The sequence below is a fragment of the Chiloscyllium plagiosum genome, unplaced genomic scaffold (assembly GCF_037043375.1).
Source record: "Chiloscyllium plagiosum isolate Xiang-an unplaced genomic scaffold, Cpla_swu_hap1 HiC_scaffold_27, whole genome shotgun sequence".
NCBI lineage: Eukaryota > Metazoa > Chordata > Chondrichthyes > Orectolobiformes > Hemiscylliidae > Chiloscyllium > Chiloscyllium plagiosum.
In genome coordinates, this window is record NW_028270165.1 from 89,465,574 (window position 1) to 89,485,614 (window position 20,041).

Consider the following 20,041-nt stretch of genomic DNA (forward strand, 5'->3'; position numbering starts at 1 on the left):
GCATCCTTCACTCGGTCTGTCCTACACGTGACCCCAGACCCACAGCAGTTTGGTTGACACTACACTGCCCTCCCCCCACTTGCAAATGAGCGGGGAGAAACGTACCAGGATACAGGGTATGGTTGAAATTGCTGAGTGAGGCAATACTTCCTCCGGGTTACGGCTGTAACAAGGATCCAATTACAACCTGGTGCTGCCCAATAGTAAAGACAGTGGGGTGTGTGTGGGCTTTGATTTTGAGCTGTTTAAAAAGCAGCTACTTTGTCTATGCCTTTTTGCTGGGGAGAATCTGAAGCTGTAACAAAGAGTCACAATAAAGGTTACCTGAACTTACTGCCGGGCTCAGACTCTCATTGAAAGCTTTGAGTTCCAAGAGGTTTTTTGTTTAAAGCTACTCCTCTCTTTCAGCCTCCTGCACTGAGTTTCCAATGTCGTGTATCAGATGGAGCAGTGAATGAGTAGCTAGTATCGTTAGAAATTGTAAATCTTTCAGGTACTGCGTTGTTTCATCAGCATTGTAAAGTTTACTGGCAGCACCAGGAGGTGTGGGCTGTGTTCACTAGAAACGATGTGGAGGTGTCGGAATGAGACTGGGTTGATAAAGTTAAAAAAATCATACAATACCAGGTTATTGTCCAACAGGTTTATTTGGAAGCACTAGCTTTCTGAGTGCTGCTCCACAGCTACCCGATGAACGTAAGACACAGAACGTATATCAAAAGATCAATGACTTGCAACTGATGGAATATATTGAACAAACCTAGATTACTATCAAGTCTTTCATCTCTGAGAATGGGTGCACGTATTGGTTCATTAACGTGTAACTGCCAGAACATCTTTTAAATCACATTCTTGAGATGACTGAAGGTTTTATAAAGAAGGTGACATCTCAGCTCAGACATTGCATTTAAAGATGTGAGAATTGAGTCTGAAGCTGTGCTTTTCCAGCAACACATTATGTCAGGCAGCATCCAAGGAGCAGGAGAATCGACGTTTCGGGCATGAGCCCTTCTTCAGGAAAGGGCTGAAGAAGGGCTCATGCCCGAAACGGCGATTCTCCTGCTCCTTGGATGCTGCCTGACCTGCTACGCTTTTCCAGCAACATACTTTCAGCTCTGATCTCCAGCATCTGCAGTCCTCACTTTCTTCCTGAGAACTGAGTCTGTCAGTATTCCAATCTTGAGTCAGACTGGTTCTATTTCCAACTTAAAAAATATTACATGGACTGACTGCCTGGAAGTTGGATACTTTTTGAGCAAAATTGAATACATCTGCAAATATAATTCTACCAATACAAATTCACCTCATAGAATTGTGTGTGGATGCATGTGAGTTTGTGTGTGAGTGTGTACATGCTTGGTAAAGTGTGAGTGTGATGGAGTATAAGCCTGAGAGAGTATTGGGGGGTATACGTGTGTGTGTGTGTGTGTGTGTCTGAGTGTGTCTGAGGTAGTTGCCGGTATATTTACAACGTTTAAACAGAATTTTGATGGGTAGATGAATAGAAAGGTTAGAGGGTTCATGGGCCAGATGCAGGAAATTGGGACTGGTTTAGTTTGGAATCCTGGTCAGCATGAACGAATTGGACCAAAGTGTCTGTTTCTGTGCTGAATAGCAAATGGCTCTTGCTTAGTGTAGGGGAACTCAACTTGGGGAGGTGGGGGGGGGCAATTTTTTTAAATGTAAGGAGAGAGATTTAAAAGGAACCGGACGGGCAACATTTTGAAAGAGAGTGATTTGCATGTGGAATGAACTTGCTGAGGATGTTGCAGATGCAGGTACAGTTACAACATTGAAATAGCAGTCGGATGGGTATATGAATAGAAAGGTTGAGAGGGAAATGGGCCAAATGCAGACAAGTGGGACTGGTTGAGTTTGGAATCCTGGTCGGCATGGACGAATTGGACCAAAGTGTGTGCTTCTGTGCTGGAAACCTCTATTGAAACCAGTAGAATTCTGAAAGGGGCTTGACAGGATAGATGCCGATAAAATACTCCTTTATGGGGAGGGTCATACAATCCCAACAATGTGGAAGCAGGCCATTCAGCCCCTCTCTTCCTCTCTGGCCCTCTGAACAGTATCCCAGCCATTTCCAATCCCTTACTCCATATTTCCACCCTTACCTGCACATCCCTGGTCACTATGGGTAACTTAGCACGTCCAATCCTCCCTCAGCGACACCCGGAATCTATAAATTACCTTCTCAAGAATGTAATTTAAATGCAGAGTTTTTCTAAGTAAAATGTCAGTCTGACTCAACATTGGGACACAGACAGAATTCACACCTATTGTCTCTACTTATAAATAGGGCAACGTCTATTCGAAATGTAGATTCATTTAGATATAACTGCGTCACTTTACATATGAAGATATCCCTTTGAATGTGCCCACATCCCTTTGAAATATAATCTCGTCCATTTAAACCCGTTAAAATGTCCACGTCCCTTTAAAATGCAGATTGCCCCCTTTCGATATGACGCCGTTCCGTTAGATGTGGGAATATCTGTTTAAATTGAGCCGTGAGCTTTCCCAATGTAGACAGGGCTCCTGGAAACGTGGCAGTGTCCCCCCTGCAGCTGCAGAGCGAGACAGGAGAGTTTGTTTTTGTGAATGAGCAGTTGTAGCGCGAGGTGGCTGTTGCTTGGTGACGGTGAGGCTCCCCGGCCCGGCCCCGCCCATCCCCCGGCCCGGCCCCGCCCACCCCCCGGCCCGGCCCCGCCCACCCCCCGGCCCGGCCCCGCCCACCCCCCGGCCCGGCCCCGCCCACCCCCCCCGTGCAGACGTCTCGCGGGGCCGAAGGCGGTTGGGAGGAGAAGTCGCTCGAGCGAGGAAGCGGCGGGAGGGCGGCCGTTAGGAAAATGGCGCCGCGCGGCCCGGGGCAGACACCCGTCACTGGCCGCCGCCGCCTTCCTGGCGCAGCTGCTGTGTCACGGCCACACCGGCCGGCTGTACAGCAGCCAGGAGCCGGTGAGCATTCTGGAGGCGGATGGGGTTAAGGGCCTGCTTGGGAACTCGTCGGCCGCCGGGGTGGTGGAGTTCTACTGGTCGTGGGGCGGCCCCTGTGTCAACTATGGGGCCACCTGGAAGGTACTGGGCCCGGGACGTGAAAGGTGAGGCAGGTTGTGGGGGGGACGGAGGGGAAGGAATGTGGGGCCTGTCCTGTCATAGTGACATTTTACACTCACTTTCCATCGGCTTTTACTGGCGCTTGTGCTGTTTGCCCCTCACTGTGTGTTTAATCCTTGTGCTGTTTACCCCTCACTGTGTGTTTAATCCTTGTGCTGTTTGCCCCTCACTGTGTGTTTAATCCTTGTGCTGTTTACCACTCACTGTGTGTTTAATCCTTGTGCTGTTTGCCCCTCACTGGGTGTTTAATCCTTGTGCTGTTTGCCCCCTCACTGTGTGTTTAATCCTTGTGCTGTTTCCCCCTCACTGTGTGTTTAATCCTTGTGCTGTTTGCCCCTCACTGTGTGTTTAATCCTTGTGCTGTTTGCCCCCTCACTGTGTGTTTAATCCTTGTGCTGTTTGCCCCTCACTGTGTGTTTAATCCTTGTGCTGTTTACCCCCTCACTGTGTTTAATCCTTGTGCTGTTTGCCCCTCACTGTGTTTAATCCTTGTGCTGTTTACCCCCTCACTGTGTGTTTAATCCTTGTGCTGTTTACCCCCTCACTGTGTGTTTAATCCTTGTGCTGTTTGCCCTCACTGTGTGTTTAATCCTTGTGCTGTTTGCCCCTCACTGTGTGTTGTAATCCTTGTGCTGTTTTCCCCCTCACTGTGTGTTGTAATCCTTGTGCTGTTTACCCCCTCACTGTGTGTTGTAATCCTTGTGCTGTTTACCCCCTCACTGTGTGTTGTAATCCTTGTGCTGTTTACCCCCTCACTGTGTGTTGTAATCCTTGTGCTGTTTACCCCCTCACTGTGTGTTGTAATCCTTGTGCTGTTTACCCCCTCACTGTGTGTTGTAATCCTTGTGCTGTTTTCCCCCTCACTGTGTGTTGTAATCCTTGTGCTGTTTTCCCCCTCACTGTGTGTTGTAATCCTTGTGCTGTTTTCCCCCTCACTGTGTGTTGTAATCCTTGTGCTGTTTTCCCCCTCACTGTGTGTTGTAATCCTTGTGCTGTTTTCCCCCTCACTGTGTGTTGTAATCCTTGTGCTGTTTTCCCCCTCACTGTGTGTTGTAATCCTTGTGCTGTTTTCCCCCTCACTGTGTGTTGTAATCCTTGTGCTGTTTTCCCCCTCACTGTGTGTTGTAATCCTTGTGCTGTTTTCCCCCTCACTGTGTGTTGTAATCCTTGTGCTGTTTTCCCCCTCACTGTGTGTTGTAATCCTTGTGCTGTTTTCCCCCTCACTGTGTGTTGTAATCCTTGTGCTGTTTTCCCCCTCACTGTGTGTTGTAATCCTTGTGCTGTTTTCCCCCTCACTGTGTGTTGTAATCCTTGTGCTGTTTTCCCCCTCACTGTGTGTTGTAATCCTTGTGCTGTTTTCCCCCTCACTGTGTGTTGTAATCCTTGTGCTGTTTTCCCCCTCACTGTGTGTTGTAATCCTTGTGCTGTTTTCCCCCTCACTGTGTGTTGTAATCCTTGTGCTGTTTTCCCCCTCACTGTGTGTTGTAATCCTTGTGCTGTTTTCCCCCTCACTGTGTGTTGTAATCCTTGTGCTGTTTTCCCCCTCACTGTGTGTTGTAATCCTTGTGCTGTTTGCCCTTTGCTGTTACTTGTGCAATTGCTGAGGGTAGTATGTAAATACTAGTGAAGGAGATTATGCACCAGCATGTACATGTTCCTCAGTCATTGAAGGGGCAGGACCTGTTGAGAATGGTTAGTAAAGCATGTGGTGCACTGAGCCTTGTTAACATGGATATAGTTTGTTATTTGGAAAAGTAGACTTTTTAGAGTCATAGAGATGTACAGCATGGAAATAGACCCATTCGGTCCAACCTGTCCATGCCAACCAGAAATCCTAAATTAATCTAGTCCCCTTTACCAGCACTTGACTCATATCCCTCTAAACCCTTCCTATTCATATACCTAGCCAGATGTGTTTTAAATGCTGTAATTATACCGGCTTCCACTACTTCCTCTGGCAGCTCATTCCATACATGCACCACCCTCTGCATGGAAACGATGCCCATCAGGTACCTTTGTGGTCTCACCCTAAACCTATGCCCTCTAGTTGTGAATCTCACCGCAACACTGAGGAAAAGACTTAAACATTGAGCAGCCAGACAAATGCAAAAGCAATCAAATATCGAGCAACATAGAAAAAAAATTATGGCTGTACCCTTTTTGTTCTCCCATAGGAATTTGGACACTTAAAATCTGTCAATGACACCAGCATTGCTACAGTGCATATTGTGTGCACTCCTCAGTGTCAACAAGCAGGGCACATGTTTGCCGGTGTCACCAAAACATTGGGCATGTTCCTCGCTGTCGGCAGAAAAGGGGCGAGACCTACGTTTGATGGACAAGTAATGGGCACTGGAGGACCGGAGGTAGACTTCTCCTCCTGCCATTCGGAGCTCCCCTATTGTTGAATGTGGAAGTTGGACCATGAGGTTCTGAAGCTCCTGCTGCTCCTATCTCTGAATGAAGATTGAGCTTTACTGCAGACTGCAACGTCTTTCCTCTGTCCAACATCTGAGAGTACGGCACTCTCTTTTCTCACCCCCATTTCCATTTACGTTTCATTCTGAAGTTCAGTTGTTGACTTGGAGCAACTGAAAGGAATGGGAGTGAATCCAGCGAGGGGACAGACTCTGGAAAAGTTAGTCCTGGCCTTTGTTCTCAATTGGCAAAATAGACAGGCAGGAGACTGAAAGAACGCAGCAAGCCAGGCAGTATCAGGGGGTGGAGAAGTCGAGGTATCTGGTGTACCCTTGTTCAGGTCTGGGGGTGGGTATAGGGAGAGCTGTGGAACAAGGGTGTGCTGGGGTCAGGGTATTGAAGTGGAGACAGGTAGAGGATACAATAGACAATAGGTGCAGGAGTAGGCTATTCTGTCCTTCCAGCCAGCACCAACATTCATTGTGATAATGGCTGATCATCCTCAATCAGTATCCCGTTCCTGCCTTATCCCCATAACCTGGTTGGTGAATGGGAGGAAGGAATCTAGTTGGCAGGGAAGAATGGGATGGGAGATTATTTGAAATTGGAGAACTCAATGTTGAGTCCTCCGGGCTGTTGACTGCTCAGACAGATGATGAGGTTTTGTTCCTCCAATTTGTGGTTTGGTTTGTTGTGGTAATGGAGGAAGCCAAAGATAGTCATGTCAGAAGGGGAGTGGGAAGGGGCATTAAAATGGGTGGAGATTGGGAAGTCCGCTCCGCCTCTGTGGACCTGGCTGTGATGCTCAGCAAACCGTTCCCCAAGTTTTCGCTCGGTTTCCCCGATGGAGAGAAGACCACAATTGGCAAAGCACAGCAGGTCAAGCAGCATCCGAGCAGAAGTTTTGGGCACGAGCCCTTCATCAGGAATGATGCGTGGATGTACAGGGGGGCATCAGTGTCCTTCTGTGCCAGTTGTCAGACAGGTGCAGCAGGCAATGAGCAAGGCAAGTGGTGTATGAGCAAGAGGAATTAAGTTCAGAAGTGGGGATGTCTTCCTGCAGTTAGCGGGTCATTGAATATATTCAAGGCTCAGTTCATCTGATTTTTATGTGAATGTTTATGGGGAAGGCAAGAAAATGGTTTTAAGACTAGTATAGAACCGAGTTACAGAGCCATGCAGCACAGAAACAGACCCTTCAGTCCAACTAGTCCATGTTGACTATGTTCTCAAACTAAACCAGTCCCACCTGCCAGTGTTTTGGCCCATATCCCTCCAAACCTTTCCTATTCATGAACTTATCCAAATGTCTTTTAAACGTCGTTACTGTACCTGCATCCACCACTTCCTCTAGACATTTAGTCCGCATGTGACCCACTCTGTATAAAACAAATTGTGCCCTTCAAGTCGTTTTAAAATCTCTTTCTCCTGTCACCATCAAAATTTGCTCCCTAATGTTGAAACCCCAACCCTAGGGGAAGGGGACACGTCGTTCACCTCATCTCTCCCCTCATGATTTTATAAACCTTGATAAGGTCACGTCTCCACCTCCTATATGCCAGTGAAAAAGTCCCAGCCCATCTACCTAGATGCAGGTAGATCCATATCCAGTCATGATTGGTTCAATGCTGGTCCCAATTCTCTCTCACGGTATCCAGGACAGCAAGAGACCACAAGACATAGGAGCAGAAATTAGGCCACCAGGTCTGCTCATTCCATTCAATCATGGCTGATAACTTTCTCAGTTATATTCTTCCGCTATAAGAAAAGAGAAAATGGAGGGAGTGAATGTGGGATGGAGATTTTCAGCTTCCAGGGAATAAGAGAGGAAAGAGTTCACTATAAATTAGAATTTATGTGATCGGCTGATGAACCGAGGAGTGTCAGTTGGAATTTAATTTAGAGAAATCAGAGGTTTGCATTTTGGTCAAGCAATCCAGACAGGACTGACACAGTTAGGGGAGTGTTGCAGAATAAAGAGACCTTGGAATGCTGGAGTCTCAGGTGGATAGAATAGTGAAGGCAGCGTTTGGTTTGCTTTCCCTCATTGCTCATAGCTTTGAGTACAGGAGTTGTGCGATCATATTATACACACTTCCCACTCGAACGTGTTATCTAACTGCTTAACTGTTTTTAGTGAATATAATCCAAACCTCCTGCTGCTGCCATAACTTGATTTGTTTGGCAGCCCTAGCTTTCGGAGTGATTAGATTTATTTTATTACTTACAGTGTGGAAACAGGCCCTTCAGCCCAAACCGACCCTTCGAAGAGCCACCCACCCGCACCCATTCCCCAACATTTACCCCTTCACCTAACACTACAGGCAAATTAGCGTGGCCACTTCACCTAACCTGCACATCTTTGGACTGTGGGAGGAAACCCACGCAGACACTGGGAGAATGTGCAAACTCCACACTGACAGTTGCCCGAGGTGGGAATTGAACCCGGATCTCTGGCGCTGCTTCAGGTGATTGTGGAGAATAAGATCATGATTTGACTATTTATAGCCAACAGAGTCCAGTTCATGGAGATGTGATACGTTAAACAATTTAGATTAAATCTTCCATCTTTTAGAATGGGGTTCTGTTCTTTGGTATGTTAATCCCAGAACCTGTTTTCAGTAACTTTCTCAAGAACGTAATTTAAATGCAGAGCTTTTCTATCAAAAATGTCAGGCTGACTCGACATTGGGACCCAGACAGAATTCACACCTATTGGTGGGTAGGCTGGGACTTTTTTCACTGGAGCACAGGAGGTTGAAAGGTGAAGGTGTCGGGTGCCTCATTAGCAAGTTTGCAGATGGGCATTCAGATTGATGGAATATCAGATAGTGAAGGGGACTGTCAGACGATACAGCAGAATATAGATCGGAGAGTTGGGAAGAGAAATGGCAGATGGAGTTCAATCCAGACAAATGCGAGGTGATGCATTTTGGAAGATGCAATTCAAGAGCGAGCTATACAGTAAATGGAAAGGTCCTGGGGGAAATTGATGTACAGAGAGATCTGGGTGTTCAGGTCTATTGTTCTCTGAAGGTGGCAATGCATGTCAGTAGAGTGGTCAAGGCAGCATACAACACGTGTTCCATCATCGGACGGATTGAGTAAAAGAGCTGGCAGGTCATGTTAAAGTTATATAAGATTTTGGTTTGGCGCATTTGGAGTACTGTGGACAATTCCGGTCGCCAGATTTCCAAAAGGATGTGGATACTTTTGGAGAGAGTGCAGAGGAGGTTCACCAGGATGTTGCCTGTTATGGAGAGCGCTAGCTATGAGGAGAGGTTGAGTAGATTAGGATTATTTTCATTGGAAATAAGGAGGTTGGGGGGGGGTCCTGATTGAGGCCTAAAAACCATGAGGGGTGTAGACAGGGGTGGATAGGAAGAATTATTTTCCCAGAGGGGAAGACTTAATTAGGAGAGAAAGTGAGGACTGCAGATGCTTTAAATTAGAGCTAGTTGGGCTGAAGGGTCTGTTTCTGTGCTGTATGACTCTGTAACTGTTCTGTACTGGTCTTAAAACCATTTTACTTGCCTTCCCCCATAAACATCTACTTCATGGTTGTTCGAAAATCAGATGAACTCAGCCTTGAATATATTCAATGACTCCCTAACTGCAGGAAGACATCCCTACTTCTGAAAGCAATTACTCTCGGTAATATACCTCTTGCCTTGCTGATTGCTTGCTGCATCCGTCTGACAACTGGCAGTGACTGGTGTGGAAGGACGCTGAGGCCACGTTTTACATCCACACATCATTCCTGAGGAAGGGCTCGTGCCTGAAACGTCAATTCTCCTGCTCCTCGGATGCTGTCTGACCTCCTGTGTTTTTCCAGTGCCACACTTTTCGATTCTCATCTCCAGGATCTGAAGTCGTGACTTTCTTCACATCCCAATATATCACCATTTAAACAACACACCTCCTTTCAGCAGTTATTTTCCCAGAGGGGAAGACTGAACTCGTGACCCTGAGTAATTAAAAGTGATTGGGCAAAGGTTTGAGGGAGATATACATGGAAAGTTCTATACACAGAGGGTGGTGGGTGCCTCGAATGCATCGCCAGCGGAGGCAGTAGGGGTGGGATCGAGAGCGTCATTTAGGATCTATCTCGGCAGATACATGAATGGGCAAGGAGCAGAGGGATACAGATCCTTAGAAAATAGGCAGCAGGTTTAGATAGAGTGTCTCCATCAGGATAGCTTTGGAGAGCTGAAGGGCCTGTTCCTGTGCTCTCTTTGTTCTCTTTATAGAAGTTTACAAAACCACAAGGGGCAAAGACATGTGTCGTTTCAAGATTAGGCTGCAAATTAAGGTGAGAGGAGAAAGATTTAAAAAACACATGAGGAGCACCTTTTTTTGAAACAGTGGTTTGTGTGGAATGAATGTCCAGAGGAAATGGTGGATGCAGCTTGAGTAACAACGTTTAAAAGACATTTGGATAAGTACATGAATATGAAAGGTTCAGGGGGATATGGGGCAAACACAGGCAGGTGGGACTAGTTTAGTTTGTGAATATAGTCAGCATGGACTAGTTGGGCTGAAGAGTCTGTTTCTGTGCTGTCTGACTCTGTAACTGTTCTGTACTGGTCTTGAAACCATTTTACTTGCCTGAAACGCCTGAAACTTGCTTGTGCCTGAAACGTCGATTCTCCTGCTCCTCGGATGCTGCCTGACCTGTGCTTTTCCAGCGGTGCACTTTTCGACTCTGACTCTCCAGCATCTGCTGCCCTCATTTTGTCGTCAATGTCTGACAGTCACTCACTCCATCAGGAACACAATGATTTTTGACTATGATTCTATGAGAAGGAGCAAAGCATTTTGGTTCCTGTTTGAGCACGTTTTCAGCAACAGTGGGACTGGATGAGAGACCCTACTGTTGCAGCGCACTGAGTGCGGACCCTGGGTAGACGAATTTGGTGGGAAGGGGCTCCACACGCGTTTGTGTGTGGCTGAAGCTTTGGCCATGGAGAAACCTGAGGAATCCGATCCCAGATTGGTTCTACTAACCAAAGTAGGAATTTATAAAATATTACATGGATTGACTGTCTGCAGTTTGTATGATTTTTGAGCAAAATTGAATATATCTGCAAATGGAAGTTCACTCCATTGATTTGTGTGTGACTGTATTTGCAGGAGTGTATGTGCGTGCGTATGCGAGTTTGCGCATGCATGCAAATGAAATGTGTGTGAGATGGAATATAAGCCTGTGAGATGGTAAGAGTGTTAGGTTGTGTGTGTGTCTGAGAGATAAAGGCAAGGGGGGGTTGCATTTTGCTAAAACAAGGAAGGGCAGGACTTGTACCATTAATGGTAGAGCCCTGCATCGTCTAGCAGAACAGACTCATGGGGGGCGAGGGGAGGGGTGGTGGCGTGGAGGGGTTCAGGTACATAAAGTTAAAAATCTCTCAACACCAGGTCATCGTCCAACTGGTTTAATTGGAAGCACGAGCTTTTGGAGCACTGCTCCTTCATGGGATGTTTGTGGAACAGGATCATAAGACACAACCATCTGATGAAGGAGCAACGAAGGAGCAAAGGAGCTCCAAAAGCGTCGCGAGTTTCTTCAGGTGGGCCAATCGGAAGCATTGGAGGACCGGAAGGTGACTGGTCCTCCTGCCAATCAGTGCATTCCTATTGTCTGAATATCAAAGTTGGAACACGAGCTATTGTCTGAATGCCGAAGTTGGAAGCTGCTGCTGCTCTGTCTCTGAATGAAGAGTGAGTTTGTTCCAGACTGCAACCTCCCTACTCTGTCAACCATCTGTGAGTACGGCACTCTTCCCAACTCCTTTTCCTTTTTTTTCATTCTTGGATTCAATCTTTGACTTCCCTTTCCTTTCGGTTGCTGCAAATGAATGCACGGCGTGGACCGATTCGGGAAAAGGTTTTCATGAACAGAGAGTGGTTCATGTATGGAATGAATGTCCAGAGGTCGTGGTGGATGCACGTACAGATGCAACGTTTAACAGACATTTGGATAAGTACCTGAATGGGCACGGTGCGGAGGGATATGGGCCAAACATTGGCAAGTGGCACTAGTTTAGTGTGAGAACATAGTCAGCATGGAATAGTTGGGCTGAAGGGTCCGTTTCTGTGCTGTCTAACGTAACTGTTCTGTTGTGGTCTTAAAACCATTTTCTTGCCTTCCACTTTAAACGTGGTTACTGTACCTGCATCCAACACACAAAGCGGTCAAAAAAAACACCTCAACCACACAACATAAATATCCACACTTTGTTCAAAAATCAGACGAACTCAGCCTTGAGTATATTCAATGACCCCCTAACTGAAGGAAGACATCCCCACTTCTAATCCCAGTTCATTTTGTGATTATACCACTTGCCTTGTCAGACAGGTGCAGCAAGCAATCAACAACTGGCTGAGCCTCTTTGTACATCCATACATCATTCCTGATGAAGGGCTCGGGCCTGAAATGTCAACTCTCCTGGTCCTCAGATGCTGCCTGTCCTGCTGTGCTTTTCCAACCCCAACTTTTAGACCCTGATTCCAGCATCTGCAGGTCTCACTTTCTCCACATTGGATGCTGAGGGTTAACATTATAGAGGTTTATAAGGGGCTTGGAGAGTCAATACCCCAGGTCTTTTCTCCAGGGTAGGAGAGTTCAGAATTAAATTGGCATAGCTTTTAGGTGAGTGGGGAAAGGGACATGAGGAGCAATCTTTTCACACAGAGGGTGGTGCATGTGTGGAACTGCCATAGGAGGTGGTGGAGGCTAGAACAAGTACAACATTTAAAACCCATCTTGATGGGTATGTGAATAGGAAGCGTTTAGAGGGATATGGGCCCTATGTGGGAAAATGAGACAAGATTTGTTTAGGATATCTGGTCAGCATGGATGAGTTGGGCCAGAGGGTCTGTTTCTGTGCTGTAATACTGGAATTGTGTTCGGTGAATGCAGAAGTGTGGTTGGACTTTCAGAGCAGCTTTCCAAGATGTTTTGCCCTGACTGGGAGCAAAATAAGTTATAATGAAGTCTTTCATTTGAGACAGCAACTGAGTGAGGGAGTACATCTGGGAGTTTGGTGGAAAGTGGGAATTCATTGCAGTGTGGGGATGAAGCCTTACCCTATCCTTCCCCTGCCACCGCAGGAACTGTAAAACGTGCGCCCACACCTCCTCCCTCACCTCTATCCAAGGCCCTAAAGGAGCCTTCCACATCCATCAAAGTTTTATCTGCACATCCACGAATATCATTTATTGTATCCGTTGTTCCCGATGCGGTCTCCTCTACATTGGGGAGACTGGGCGCCTCCTAGCAGAGTGTTGTAGGGACACCCTTACTAATCAACCACACCACCCCGTGGCCCAACATTTCAACTCCCCCTCCCACTCTGCCAAGGACATGGAGGTCCTGGGCCTCCTTCACCGCTGCTTCCTCGCCACCAGACGCCTGGAGGAAGAACGCCTCATCTTCTGCCTTGAAACACTTCAACCCCTGGGCATCGATATGGACTCCAACAGTTGCCTCATTTTCCCCTCCCCCCACCTCACCCTAGTTCCAAACTTCCAAATCAGCATTGTCCTCCGGACTTGTCCTACCTGCCTATCTCCTTTTCCACCTATCCACTCCACCCTCTCCTCCCTGACCTATCACCTTCATCCCCTCCCCCCTCACCTATTGTACTCTATGCTACTTTCTCCCCACCCCCACCCTCCTCTAGCTTATCTCTCCACGCTTCAGGCTCTCTGCCTTTATTCCTGATGAAGGGCTTTTGCCTGAAACGTCGATTTCGCTGCTCCTCGGATGATGCCTGAACTGCTGTGCTCTTCCAGCACCACTGATCCAGAATCTGGTTTCCAGCATCTGCAGTTATTATTTTTACTCCTACCCTATCCAGTCATTTCTGCTGGTGGATGAGACCAGGCCTCAAGTTGAGGGGAGTACATTTTAGATTATATTAGATTACTTAGTGTGGGAACAGGCCCTTCACCCCAACAAGACCTCCCCAACCCCCTGAAGAGCAACCCACCCAGACCCGCTCCCCTACATTTACCCCTTCACCTGACACTACAGGCAATTTAGCATGGCCAATTCACCTAACCCGCACATCTTTGGACTGTGGGAGGAAACCAGAGCACCCGGAGGAAACCCACACAGACAGTTGCCCGAGGCAGGAATTGAACCCGGGTCTCTGGCGCTGTGAGGCAGCAGTGCTACTCATTGTGCCACCGTGCCATTTAGGACAGATGAGGAGGAAATGCTTTTCCTGGAGAGTAGTCAATCTATGGAATTCTCTGCCCAAGGAAGCAGTAGAGGCATCTTCATTAAGTATATTCAAGACACAGTTGGATGGGTTTTCATGGTCAGGGAGTTAAGGGTAGTTGGGATAATGCAGGGAAGAAGAGCTGAGCCAATGGATATATCAGCCACGATCAGCTCGGATTTCATTTTCCCACAGAGTAAGATATTGGTCTGTTCTCTGCTCTGCTAGATTTCTGCTGAAGCCTTCACTCCCACCCCCACAGCTTTTGGAACAATAAAACATTGTTATTCAAAACTCAAGCCACAATCTCCCAGCCGGTCAACCATCCAGACACAGAGTGTAGTCCCAGCTGGGAATCAAACAAGAAAAACAACAAAATTAGAAATAAATAAATGCTCATCCTTATGTTTGTACATGAGGAAGTAAACCAGAAATAGGGCTCTCCCAGGATTCTTATAGTGCCCCTCTTGAGGCATTCTCTCTCCCTAACATCTAACTATTCATACCCAGCTATGGTTTACAACAATATTTACACCAACAGCAATAAAGCATCTGTTATCAAATAGACATAGGGATATACAGCACAAAATAGACTTTTCTCTGTCTCATTCACACACATACATCCATGGGGGTGAATTTGTATTTGCAGAGACATTCTATTTTTCTCAAAAAATGCACAATATACCAACTGTTCAATCCATGTAATATTTTGTAAATTCCACTTTGGAAATAGAACCAGTCTGATTTAAGATTGTGATACAGACAAACTCTGACTTCACACGTTTAATGCATTGCCAGAGCTGAAATGTCACATTTTGTTCTAAAACCTTGTTATCTCAAAAAGATGTCTTTCAGGAAATTCCGCGATTTTCAAATGAATGATATGAGCAGCTCATACTAAAAAATGAAAGACTTAACAATCCAGGGTTTTTCAACATATCATTTCAGTGCACTGTAATGTTTTTCCATCCATTCTCTGCCTTATGATTTTATACTCCACAATCACCTGATGAAGGAGCCACGCTCCGAGTGTTCGTCATAGAGTCATAAAGGTGTTCAGCACGGAAACCGACCCTTCGGTCCAACTCATCCATGCCGACCAGATATTCTAACCCAATCTAACCCCCCCCCCCTCGCAGCACCCAGCCCATATCCCTCCAAACCCTTCCTATTCATATACCCAACCAAATGCCTCTTAAACATTGCAATTGTACCCACCTCCACCACTTCCTCTGGCAGTTCATTCCATCGCTGCACAACCCTCTGCATGAAAAGTTGTCCCTTAGGTCCCTTTCAAATCTTTCCATTCTCACCTTAAACCTATGCCTTCTAGTTTTCGACTCCACCACCCTGGGGAAAAAGACCTAGGCTATTTGCCCTATCTATGCTCCTCATGATTTTATAAACCTCTCTACGGTCAACCCTCAGGCACTGATGCTCCAGGGGTAAAATAAATGCCCCAGCCCCTCTCTGTCTGTGGAACTGGTTAAAGCTCCTTCCCATTGTCAGTTCACTGGGACACAAACTCATTCTGTGTAACCAGTTAAAGCTCAGTTCACTGTTGGTTCCTCTCTGATGTCCAGTACCTTTTTGAAGCAGGTCGAATGGATTTCTCTTTCCAGATTCAACCCCCTCAATGATATTGAGTGGCCCTGTCAGATCTTGTTATGGAATTTCTTCCAAGATTTCTGTCTGCAGATCCTCCCCTTCTGATACCCTGTTAGCAAAGTTGAAACAAATCATCACTGTCTGTACCGAGTAGAAACTCTGATTATATTGTATGTGTCTGTGTGTTTAAAGTACTAACCCAGAAACATACAAATGGTATTATTGATTTAAAATACACGGGAGACATGAGGAAGGAGATGTCAGGACCTGGCACTCTCTGAACCCTAACAGGATGTTCCAAGTGGTAGTGCAAACATTTCAAAGTGAAGTGGATGGCCATAGAGCTGTACAGCACAGAAACAGTCCATCTCGTCCATGCTGACTAGATATCTGAAATTAATCTATCCTATTTACCAGCACTTGGCCCATATCCCTCTAAACCCTACCCATTCACATACCCATCCAGCTGCCCTTTAAAGGCTGTATTTGTGCCAGCCTCCTCCACTTCCTCTCGCAGCTCATTGCACGCACGCACCACCCTCTGTGTGAAAAAGTACAAATCTATGCCTTCCTCATTCCCCGTTTTACCTGTACTGATACCCTCGGGGATCTCTGAACTTGGACAGTAAGGTCCCTTTGTTCCTGAGCACTCTGTAGGGATCTATTATTTATTGCTTACTTCCTTCCCTATTAAGGTGAGGTGTTGTCCCTCCAATTTGCGGTTTGATTCAATGTGGCAGTAGAGGAGGCCAAAGATGGTAATGTCAGAAAGGGGGTGGGAAGGGGAATTGAAATGGGTGGTGACTGGGAACTCTGGTCGGCTCTGTGGACCCGGATATGATGCTCAGTGAACCATTCCCCAAGTTTGCGCTCGCTCTCCCCGATATAGAGAAGACCACAACTGGCAAACACATGGCAAATGCAGTACCACAATATGAAGTTATAGCCTTTGCTGTGGAAAAAAAGTAGAAAGGAAGTGCATTGTTTAAATAGAGCTGTAATTGGATGTGGAGAAAGTGAGAACTGCAGATGCTGGAGATCAGAGTCAAAAAGTGTGGGACTGGAAGAGCACAGGAGGTGAGGCAGCATCTGAGGAGCAGGACAGTTGGCTTTTTGGGCATGAGCCCTTCATCAGGAATGATGTGTGGATGGACAATGGAGCCTCAGCGTCCTTCTACATCAGTCGCTGCCAGTTGTCAGACATGTGCAGCAGGCAATCAGCAAGGCAAGTGGTATATTAGCAAGAGGAATTGAGTTCAGAAGTGGGGATGTCTCCCTGCAGTTCCTCCTGCAGCCTCCACCACTTCCTCCTGCAGCTCATTCGATACATTTACTACCCTCTGTGTGAAAAGGTTGCCCCTCGGATCTCTTGTTTCTTTCTCACCCTAAACCTATGCCCTCTTGTTCTGAGATGTCAGTCTTGACGTTTCTGCTTTTCTGCCCCTGTAAAATCCTGAATCAGCACCTTCAGGAGAATTAGTTAGAGCTGAGTGAGAACAGATTAGTGGGGGAGAGAGTGGGATGGTGCTTTGAATTGTGTGGAATAATAAAAGAATATTCTGCAGAAAGTAGAATTGCTTGTTCAGAATTTCTACCCTGCACTGACAGTGATGACTTTTGTAATCTCTTTTTACAGCGTATTTGAAGATCTGATGGCGGATGTTTCTCAATCAACAGATGAAGGGCTTATGTCCGAAACATTGACCCTCCTGCTCCTCGGATGCTGTCTGACATCCCCATGTTTTTCCAGTGCCACATTTTTCGACTGACTCTCCAGCATTTGCGGTCCTCACTTCAACATCGATGTCTGACAGTCACTCAGTCTACCAGGACCGCAACGATTTTCGACTGATTTCTGTGAGAGGGATCAAAGCTTTTTGGTCCTGTCTGAGTATGTTTTCAGCATCAGTGGGACTAGATGAGAGAGCCCACTGTTGCAGCGCACTGAGTGTGGAGCCTGAAACAGTTATACGGCCTGGGAAGAGGAATTCACAGCAGGAAGGGGCTGGAAATGCGTTTATGTGCAGTTGAAGCTTCGGCCATGGAGAAACCTGAGGAATCCCGCCCCGTGGAGAAACGATGGAAGTGTGGTGACTGTGGGAAAGGCTTTCATTGCCCGTCTGCTCTGGAGACTCATCGGCGCAGTCACACCGGGGAGAGGCCATTCCCCTGCCCTGTCTGTGGGAAGGCTTTCAGACATTCCTCCCACCTGCTGGCCCACCAGCGGGACCACACGGGGGAAAGGCCGTTCAGCTGCCCCGATTGTGGGAAGGCCTTCATGTTTTTCTCTGCCCTGTTGGCCCACCGGCGAATCCACACGGGGGAGAGACCGTTCAGCTGCTCTGAGTGTGGGAAGGGCTTCAACTATTCCTCCGATCTGCTGAGGCACCAACAGGTTCACTCAGAGGAGAGGCCCTTCAGCTGCCCCGAGTGCGGGAAGGCCTTCAGCAATTACTCCAACCTCCAAACCCACCAGCGTGTCCACATGGGGGAGAGGCCCTTCAGCTGCCCTGAGTGTGGGAAGGCCTTTACCCAGGTCTCCACCCTGCTAATGCACCAGCGGATTCACATGGGGGAGAGGCCGTTCACCTGCTCTTGGTGCTGGAAAGGCTTCACCCGCTCCTCCCACTTGCGGAAGCACCAGCGAGTTCACGTGCCATCGCCGGGGGATTGAAGGAGTGACGGCCGAGTGCCATTATCGATTGGACTATCAACCTGGTTCTGGGGACTCCCGGGTTCGAATTCCGCCACGACAGATGGCAGAATTGGTATTCGGTCAGAAATGTGGAGTTCAGAATCTAACGATGAGACCGTTTCAGGGAGAGGGTGGTACGGGGGAGAAAGCCCCCCTCTGATTCACTCTCTCCCTTGTTAGGGAAGGGAACCACCATTGTGCGAAAGGATTCACTCAGTCATTCCAGCTGCACCCTTTACCTGGTCTGGCCTACACGTGACTCCAGACCCACAGCAGTGTGGTTGACTCTATACTGCCCTTCCCACACAGGCAAATGAGCGGGGAGAAACTAACTAGGAGAGAGGGAATGGGTTGAAATTGCTGAGTGAGGCAATACTTCCTCCGGGTTACGGCTGTGCCAAGGATCCAATTACAACTGGTGCTGCCCAATAGTAAAGATAGTGGGGTGTGTGTGGGCTTTGATCTTGAGCTGTTTAAAAAGCAGCTACTTTGTCTATGCCTTTTTGCTGGGGGGAATCTGAAGCTGTAACAAAATAGAGTCACAATAAAGGTTACCTGAACTTACTGCTGGGCTCAGACTCTCATTGAAAGTTTTGAGCTCCAAGAGGTTTTTTGTTTAAAGCTGCTCCTCTCTTTCAGCCTCCTGCACCGAGTTTCCAATGTCGTGTATCAGATGGAGCAGTGAATGAGTAGCTAGTATCGTTAGAAATTGTAAATCTTTCAGGTACTGCGTTGTTTCATCAGCATTGTAAAGTTTACTGGCAGCACCAGGAGGTGTGGGCTGTGTTCACTAGAAACGTTGTGGAGGTGTCAGTATTAGACTGGATTGATAAAGTTTAAAAAAAATCATACAATACCAGGTTATTGTCCAACAGGTTTATTTGGAAGCGCTAGCTTTCTGAGTGCTGCTCCACAGCTACCCGATGAACGTAAGACACAGAACGTATATCAAAAGATCAGTGACATGCAACTGATGGAATATATTGAACAAACCGAGATTGCTGTCAAGTCTTTCATCTCTGAGAATGGGTGCACGTATTGGTTCATTAATGTGTAACTGCCAGAACATCTTTTCAGTCTCATTCTTGAGATGACTGAAGGTTTTATAAAGAAAGTGACATCTCAGCTCAGACATTGCATTTAAAGATGTGAGAATTGAGTCTGAAAATGTGTTGCTGGAAAAGCACAGCATGTCAGGCAGCATCCAAGGAGCAGGAGAATCGACATTTTGGGCATGAGCCCTTCTTCAGGAAAGGGCTGAAGAAGGGCTCATGCCCGAAACGTCGATTCTCCTGCTCCTTGGATGCTGCCTGACCTGCTGTGCTTTTCCAGCAACACCTTTTCAGCTCTGATCTCCAGCATCTGCAGTCCTCACTTTCTTCCTGAGAACTGAGTCTGTCAGTATTCCAATCTTGAGTCAGACTGGTTCTATTTCCAAATTCATAAAATATTACATGGATTGACTGTTTGGAAATTGTGTGCTTTTTGAGCAAAATTGAATACATCTGCAAATATAATTCTACCAATACAAATTCACCTCATAGAATTGTGTGTGGATGCATGTGAGTTTGTGTGTGAGAGTGTGTACATGCCTGGTAAAGTGTGAGTGTGATGGAGTATAAGCCTGAGAGAGTATGGGGGGGGGGGGTATACGTGTGTGTGTGTCTGAGGGAGAGCATGTGTGTGAGAGGTATTAATACAAGCAAGGGGTTGCATTTTGTTAAAACAAGAAAGGGCAGGACTTGTACAGATAATGGTAGGGCCCTGGGTCATGTTATAGAACAGACAGATATGTGGGGGGGGGGGGGGGGGTAGTAGTGTTCAGGGACGTGGTTCTTTGGAAGTTGCATCACAGGGAGACAGGGCAGTTAAGAAGGCATTTAGCAGCATAGCATTCATTGTTCACACCATTAAGTACAGGGGTTGGGACATCATGTTGAGGTTGAACAGGATGTTGGTGAGGCCACTT

At 47.0% G+C, this 20,041-nt stretch overlaps 2 protein-coding genes across 2 annotated transcripts in view; both read left to right on the forward strand.

The window, feature by feature from the left end:
• Window positions 1–18,636, forward strand: part of LOC148144950 (uncharacterized) — a 32,334-nt gene extending 13,698 nt beyond the window's left edge. The window contains exon 3 of the mRNA XM_087975653.1: window positions 17,461–18,636. Coding sequence (XP_087831779.1) covers window positions 17,461–18,051 — 591 coding nt within the window. The 3' untranslated portion in view covers window positions 18,052–18,636. The remainder of the gene's footprint in view (window positions 1–17,460) is intronic.
• Window positions 691–17,566, forward strand: LOC148144951 (uncharacterized). Its single transcript, XM_087975741.1, has 3 exons — window positions 691–710; window positions 2,781–3,110; window positions 17,014–17,566. The coding sequence occupies exons 1-3, from the start codon at window positions 691–693 to the stop codon at window positions 17,144–17,146; spliced, it is 483 nt and encodes a 160-aa protein (XP_087831867.1). The 3' UTR covers window positions 17,147–17,566.
• Window positions 18,637–20,041: the final 1,405 nt, after the last annotated feature.